Source organism: Anarhichas minor, unplaced genomic scaffold (assembly GCF_050575085.1).
Source record: "Anarhichas minor isolate MPS153535 unplaced genomic scaffold, ASM5057508v1 ptg000027l, whole genome shotgun sequence".
Taxonomy (NCBI): Eukaryota; Metazoa; Chordata; class Actinopteri; order Perciformes; family Anarhichadidae; genus Anarhichas; species Anarhichas minor.
This window is the reverse complement of record NW_027466473.1, coordinates 10,883,375-10,891,649: the sequence shown is the minus strand read 5'-3', so window position 1 is coordinate 10,891,649 and position 8,275 is coordinate 10,883,375. Positions and strand designations below refer to the sequence as shown.

At 43.6% G+C, this 8,275-nt stretch overlaps 1 protein-coding gene and 1 long non-coding RNA gene across 2 annotated transcripts in view; one reads left to right on the top strand and one right to left on the bottom strand.

Moving 5' to 3' along the window:
* LOC142959713 (uncharacterized) overlaps positions 1-8,275 on the top strand; it is a 43,662-nt gene that overhangs the window by 29,260 nt on the left and 6,127 nt on the right. Inside the window, exons 6-7 of the long non-coding RNA XR_012956240.1 lie at positions 103-530; positions 1,255-1,438. This is a non-coding gene — a long non-coding RNA (uncharacterized LOC142959713). The remainder of the gene's footprint in view (positions 1-102; positions 531-1,254; positions 1,439-8,275) is intronic.
* h2ax (H2A.X variant histone) lies at positions 7,146-7,789 on the bottom strand. The gene has a single exon (XM_076101110.1). It carries the CDS (start codon positions 7,705-7,707, stop codon positions 7,276-7,278), a length of 432 nt encoding a protein of 143 aa, XP_075957225.1. The 5' UTR covers positions 7,708-7,789; the 3' UTR covers positions 7,146-7,275.

Genomic DNA, 8,275 nt, shown 5'->3' with positions numbered 1-8,275 from the left:
GTAATAGTATATGGTTCACGTTGCGTTCATACTCCTCAAACCGTTCAATAATCTGTTTCTCATTTATTCTGCTTTTTCCTTTGATTTCACACCTTTATGTAGGTCAGGAAATGACCACATCAGCCCATTCGCACACCAACACATGACTGTTGCGTCAAAGGCAAATGCCTGGGCTCTTTGTCGCTCCATGCTGACATCACCGTCCAAGTCAAATTCTTGAAAAAACAAAGAAGAATTTGCCAAAAACCACCCACAGCTGCTGTGCTCCCACTTTAGCCCCGGCTGAGACAACAGGGCGTTCTATCCGCGTCTGATGTCACTGCGGACGAAGCCGCCGCATGAAACCACACATGTCTGACAATCACGTCCAGTGTGTGGGTCTCAGAGGACCCAGTGGCACGGAGAACAGACCGTCCCCTCTGTTCACCGCTGACACTGGACCCCTCACGCCTCTGCCGTCAGCCCACTGGCTGTCAACACTGGCCCTCTTTGAGCCACGCAGTCAGACACAGGACAGGACAGTGGGCAGGGTAATGTCTCTCTGTGTCTGACTCACACACACACACACACACACGTGCACACATATACTCCCCCTCCCACAAGCCTCAGTGATTGAACGTACACACCCAGGCCAGAGAATAGTTTTAGTGCTTGCAAATGCAGGGCCTTGCACTGTAACCTGTGATTATGGGGGCAGTTATGCCCTTCAGAGTTGCCATGAGCTTCTGAAAATAGACACCGCCAGCCACACGGTCTGGGCTGCTGCTTTTAAAGAGAAATGATTTCTGCTCAGAGCGAACACTGACAAAATTGACATTTAACATGATGAATAAAATTAAATAGAGTGTTATTTTTATAAAGGATGATATAAAAAACAGGCAGAACACAAGTTACAAACACAACAGTGCAGCAAACACAGTCAACAGTTTACTTACTTCACTGACAGGCATGCAGCTCTTACCATTACTCTACTCTTACAGAGTCCAGACAACAGCTAGATCCATGAGTTTGTCTGAAGTGTATTTATCCACAGAGCAGCGTCCACATAATTGTTTATGTCTTGCTCCGAGCTTTCTTCATTCACTCACTGAGTTCTTCTGCTATTTCCCTCCTCCCAACCCCTTCTCCTCCCTGAGAGCAGAGTTACAGAGGGGGAACCCAGCATCGGCACTGCCCTCTAAAATGTGCTATTACATCTCACTAAATTACATGTTTTTTTTTTATTGACTTCCTTTCTCTTTCCTTTTTTGGCAGATAAACCCTATGAGGAAAGAAAATCAACTCTATATTAAGAGAGGCGTTGGTGTCAAAGTCCAGATCCTTCTCAGAGAGTCCCTGAGATGTATTCCCTCCTACAGGATTTCCATTGATTGAAAGATCAGCTGGACCGCACCAGATGATCAGAGGAGGAGGCTGGAGACCAGACCCCTTCAAGGCCGTGAGCCTCCTTAGCTTTGTCTATTGGTTAAGCAGGTGTTAAGAGTCTGATCCAGGGAGGAAATACAACGTGGTGTAGGAGTAGGAGATTTAAAAGACCTTGTGTCCTCTGGCTTCCTGCTCTGTGCCACTGGTGTCACAAACTGTCGAGCATGTATTTCCACTCTGGAAAACTGTTGATAACAGTTTCTGATAATATGACTAAGCACGGTGGATTATAATGTGTCCACTGTGCTTGATACATCAATAAGGATGGGATAGAGAAATACTATGTTCCACAGGAAGTGAGCGAAACTCATGCGAGCCATCTCTTCAGGAGTCCCACAGGAACGATTTGGCCGACACAGACACAGAGAGAGAGAGGTTGAGAGAGAGAGAGAGAGAAAGAGAGAGAGAGAGAGAGAGTGGGAGAGAGAGAGATTGAGTGAGTGGGAGAAAGACTCCACTATTGATCTCTCAAGGCTTTTCCCATGGTCAGGGGCCAGAGAGGAGATGCAGGAAGTGAAGCAGATGATGAGTCACTAAGGAAAATCAAAACAAACAAACAGAGGCAGCTAAGTAACCAGATGGACTTAAAGTCCGCAGAGATGTTCTGAGTCAGTCGCCCTCGGCGTTGATGTGGAAGTTACAGCAGAAGGGGTGAAAAGTTGCTGAATGTCCTTTTAGATAGTGATTTCTAATGTAGATTACACTCCACAGTAACCACAGACGGTAACACAACAGAGGAAACGGATACTTAACAGCAGCTTCCGCCCTTATTAACTAACAAAATATAATTAGACAATGAGTGTCCACACCAATATCTAGTCTTCAAAGGCGTGTAATTAAGGAAATTGATGATTATTCTGTTGTGTCACATCTTATCTTATTAATTGGAGCACATGCATTAACATGACTTCAAAGTTTAAAAAAATAGTAGCATCATAAAAAAATATTGTGATTTATAAGATTATGAACAGAGAGATTTGAAAAGATGTAGTTTGACACGTTTTTAGGTGGTTGGAAAGAATGAATTTATTCTTGGAGTGAGATTCCTTGTTAGTTTTAACAAAAAGGTGACGCATCCTTTCAAACAGCTAAAACCACCCGGATTATGAAGACAGTTTTTATTTTGCCTTGGAGTTTAACCACATTGGTCTGGACTGTTTAACTGATGGCTAAATCATGCTAAATGATCCTGATGGACTAATAAATAATATTCAGTTTACCTTCTGATCGGGATTATAGCCAATACTATGACTTGTCTTTATGCAACTCTATTCTCCCTACATGGTCTTGATTATAAGCCTGAATTGACTGTAGCGATACCTCAGCATTCAAGGATCGAGGATGATTAAGTTCACCACTACAAAGAAGATTTGCCAGCTGCACCGTCAGCATCAGCGTGTGTTTTTTCCTGATCGCACTGGTTTGATGATTTCTTACGGGTCTGGTGGGAGGTTCAGATTGTACAGTCTGGAGATGCACACGGTTCTAAACCGTCTAACCTGACTTGTGGATCAGATGTCTGTAGATCTCTGCGGGATGTCATGACACATGACAACAGACAGGCGGAAGCTTAGTGTAAAATGTTTGAGCAGGATGCAGTCAAAGAGGTAGAAGCAGCTCACAATCCATGAAGCTGAAGAATGTGTGGAAGTCTGATGAGAAACAGCTTTCACTTTCCTCCTCGCATTATTTCAAGTAACAGGGACTTCCTAGCCCTGAACCCAGGCAGCACTTCCTCTCAGCAGTGCACAAATCCTGCCTCTTCCGCTAAGATTGACGAGCCAAATCATGAGCTTTTCCCTAACCTTGAGCTGAAGCATGTTGTGGCTGGCAGGAATGCTGCATGTGAGACTCACCATGTATCATCTGATAAAAGACTGATGGGTTAAATAGATTAACATCATCTACAGCAGAGACCCAGATGTAGCAGCAGGACATCGTTGGGCCTCATTTCTTGTTATGCAGCCCGATATTAACAATGTGTCCACATGAATGCCATTTGAATCTTCTGATCTGTTATCTCACACACCTTCAAATATATTGCAACAATCACCACAGAGTACAGAAAGCACCAACTCACATCATGGGCCAAATGCTACTATGATAAGACGCGACCCCAAAGAAACAACAGGAAGTTGCTGATATTCCCCAAACTTTTCCTTAGAGTATCCTATCAAACTGATGTGCTCTTTTCTTTGCAACAACTGTCCACCATAATTTATCAGCACACCAAGACAATGCACATAAGAACAGTAAAGAGTACATAGTATCTACATGCAAACAAGTTGTAATCAGAAAGTATATTTTACCGGTTTTTCCCATGTAAAGCAGAAATGTGTCTCATTAGAAGATTTTGGGCACTTTAAAGTTAAGAATATACTCACTCAGGCACATCTGCACCTCACACTCCTGTAGGGGAAATACTTCATCAGCCTGTAATTCCACCAAAGTACATTACTGGATGCATGAGCCCGGATCTCACACACACACAAACACACAAAAAGTGTCCATTCACAGAGAAAGCTGAGTTTGCCCCTAAAACTCGCTCTCTTTGTGAAACCAGATGACTTCCACCTGCTCTGACCGCTCTGTAATGTTATGAAAGAGAATGATAATGAAAGTATGTGAACTCTGTCACGCACAGTGTACAATGAGTGAGCGATAACTGGGTCATATTAGGCTGAAAAGCCTGAGTGGGAACTGCCACAATAGCCCCATTATGTCTTACTCTCTCCCACTTAGTCTCTCATTGCAACACACACACACACACACACACACACACACACACACACACACCATGAAGCAAAAATGTTTGTTTCTCATTACCAGAGCGGGCCGGGAACATCTTCTTGTCTGTGGGCTGATTCAGTCCAAGATTAAAAACACTTGAAGCGAGGCATCTTCCCAACTCTCCATGAGAAAAAGTCTCCTAGTTCTCTCCTGGAGGATTCAAACACGCTGCCAGTACTTCACTGCTCTTGGGACAGTTTCAAAGTGAAACATTCAGAGCATCCACATACATCTTTCCACCGGGTCCTCCCCTCTTTCCGGCCCTTTTTCTCTCCCCACTTATCATTCCTTTTTCCCATTCATTTCAACCTAACATGGCTCTGTGATTCCCACAGATTTGATCTCTAAGATCTCTAGACTTTCTCAGATGTACAGACTCGGTGAACACCTGGTGAAAACTTTCCCTTCAATATCCCTTATGGCTTTAAGTAGTACTTTTTTTGTTTTGTTCCTGTTCCATTTGTCACCCCAACAAGCTGTAATTAACAAAGCGTGGTAAAAGTGTCGGGTGAGATCACTTCAAACTCATGCGGGGTTACATTGCCTTTGTTTGCTCTTTGAGAAAGTTCAATTTCACAGACATACTTTCTCTCAAGACAAAAGTTTCTGTGACTTTAAAAGCATAGAATTACATAAATACTTTACAACCACAGAAAAAGAAGAGGTAAACCAAGAAAAACTGAGTATCACTGTGTTTGCTTTGCTTTGTCACAAACAGCTGAGAAGAGCTGGTACATTTAGAGTCTTTGACAGAGTGCCAGTCAGGAAATTATAGTTGTCACATCCAATGGACATTCAAGTTTTTCCTCTCAGGCTGGAATTTTTAGCTTGGCTGCCGGTGTTGGACACGTTGTCAAGGCCCGGGTAATTGGTTCTGCCTGTCCTGGGCTCAGTTCAACCCTGGTGCGTCATGCTGTTTTTGCAACTAATAAAACAGTCGAAGCAGACAGAAATATCTGCAGGCTCTCCTCCTGTGGAAAGGTTATGAGTGTTTGTAGCTACACATGTGAAAGATGTAATGAGAAAACAAGTAATCCCCACCAAAGATGGCATTAAAATAACCGCGTCTCTTATGAATCCCACACATAGAAGTGTTAAGTATGACTGTTGGCAGGACTCAAGATAGTTTTTCAGATATTTTACTATTTTAATGTCACTCGTGATGACTCTAAGTCTTTCATTCCCAGCTGTAAAATGTCCATTATTCTATTATTATGGTGAGGGTTTGTGTGTTGAATATCTGTTGGAACCATACGTGCAGTGAGCAGTCATCAATTGTTATTAAATGGAAACACACTCCAGATTTTCAGACATGAAACAATTGACCCCTGGTGGCAAAGTCAGTGAAGTGCACACTCCCACCATCAAGACCACCATGACTGTGTCTGACATGTTGTGTCTGATTAGGCTAACTGTACCAGTTACATTCGCAACTCCTGGATGTGTTTGTAGTCCGATGACTGTGCTGTGTAGCTGTCTGGCAAGGTGTCAGAAGTCTTGACTTTCATATCTGCAACCTAGTGTGCATTGTTGACGTGGAGCTCGAATGGTGGAGTTTTCTGGCAGTGAAGGTTTTATTTGGCCAGCTGAGGCTTTGGGGTTTGCACTGATCCCTGTGTAATTAGACCACATCCCTTTCAGACTAGACAAAATACGTTAACCTACATCTCGCTATAGACACCAATTCTTCACATGGTAGTTTGAGAGCTAATTGTCAGTTACGTCTTCATAAAGTGTAACAAATGGTAATGTATTGCAATCTTACACTACTCATGACTAGCATGATGTACTGGGACTTTATCTAAATGCTTCTATATGACACTTGGGTCATGTAAATAATAAACTACCTAATTCCTAATTTCATATACTATTGATCTGGATGGTGGCGTTTAAAATATAGTGCATTGAGGATTAAATTGATTCACAATGGTATGTATGCCTGCTGCACTAGAGCCACGTGTACTTGATCAGATGTCACTGTGCTCAAGCATGTATTGTAGACCAGCTGCAGTTTGTTTCTTCATATGCAACAAGGAAACACCTGGAGCTCAATCAGGAAGAGCAGTTATGTGTTATGTAGGCTTTAACCACACTGATGCACACACACGCCATTCAGGACAACCGTTTTAACGAATAAAATCCCAGTGTTTCAAACCAACTTGTCTTACATCTCAAAATGGGTTTATAAGTCTCACACACAGTTTCCTAAGTACACTTAACTAATGTAATTTAAGACAATTTGTGCTGCAATGATTCCTACCTACATAAAAGCTATGTTGTTGACATTTTAGCATTATGGTCCTTTTGAAGACTAGTTTTACCATGTTTGTTTCAGCTAGGATGGACAAATGACTGGACCACAGCCCCCAGAAGGAACATACATTGACAGTTTAAACAGTGACTGGACATATCTTTCTTTAAGGTATATTTATTTTTGGACTATACTGGGTTACTTTTAGCTAGGTGCATTTAATAAGATGGACAGTGCAAGAATCAGGGACTCTTGTTTGACTGGAGAGACTGCACTATGCTTGTAGCCAAGTAGACTGAATTGCAGTGAGTAGCCATGTAGCCCAATTTGAAAATGTGTTATCGGTTCTTAATGATTTAGTTACGGAATTAAAAAAAAGAAATCCAATTTCTTTAAAGCTGCTTAATCATGCTAGAAGGAACCGGATGAAGAGCACGCCATGGTTTAACCTAGACCTGTACGGGCCTGCTGAATGATTCCCACTAGTGTACAGAAACTTAATCTACGAGCTTCGGATACCCACATTCAAGCAGGAAGCTCTCGTGGCCCATTGAGATCTGGTCTATGCTGAAAAGGTTAAACAAAGAGGATTAATTTACCCGTTACTGACCACCAAAACTTCTCAGGATTAGCATGTAGCTTCAGTTAGCCTAACTGATCAACAAATGGTGCAGACCACTTTTACGAAACAAGCGTTTATTAAATAAAAGTAATGCGAAAAGGGTAAACAAGACAGATAATTTGCTCTTTCGATGACGAATGGGTGGCCCTTAAAAGGGCCTTTGGGTGCAAAGTTATTAGCCAGCTAGCTAATACTCCTGCGACTGGGACGAGGCCTTCTTTCCCGCCTTGCCGGAGCTCGGCGCTGCAGACTGGCCGGTCTTCTTGGGCAGCAGGACGGCCTGGATGTTGGGCAGGACGCCGCCCTGGGCGATGGTCACACCGCCGAGCAGTTTGTTCAGCTCCTCGTCGTTGCGTACCGCCAGTTGGAGGTGACGAGGGATGATACGGCTCTTCTTGTTGTCTCTGGCGGCGTTTCCGGCCAGCTCCAGGATCTCAGCGGTGAGATACTCCAGCACGGCGGCCAGGTACACGGGGGCTCCGGCGCCGACTCTCCCGGCGTAGTTACCTTTGCGGAGGAGACGGTGGACACGGCCCACGGGGAACTGCAGACCGGCGCGTGAGCTGCGGGTCTTGGCCTTAGCGCGGACCTTGGCTCCAGTTTTCCCTCTTCCAGACATTGTCGGTTGTTGAGTTTATCTTCCACAACAAATTGCTGCAATCGTAGGAACAGATGAAAGACTAGCCGCACGACCTGCCTATAAACCCTGAGATTGTCCCGCCCTAAAACGCGATTGGCTGTGTTAGGTCAGAGGGGGACCGGAAGTCAATGACTATTGGTGTATCTGCTCTGGTCCTAAACCAATCACGATGGGCCATGAGGAAGGAACGCGATTGGCTGTTATTTCCCCTGTTAGTTGTGAGTGGTCGTATGTGAAGGGGCGGACTTTAAAGACCAATCGAGTATGTTCCCTCCTGCCTTAAATTTTTGGCGCTTTTATACGTTATGCAGTAAAAGTAAAGCAGATCTAATATAGGAATGAGAAATATTTACATATTTGGTATATCCCCTGAGTGTAGCTTGCCTGTGAGAGTAAGGAAAGAGCGATTGAAACTCATACACTCATGATCAGATATAAACTTAACAGCAGGCCAGATGTGTGAGGTTATTTGTCTGACTTTTATGACAATGTTGGCTCATTTTAACCTAAGTAACATTCTCTACACAGGCATAGGGTATTGGGATAA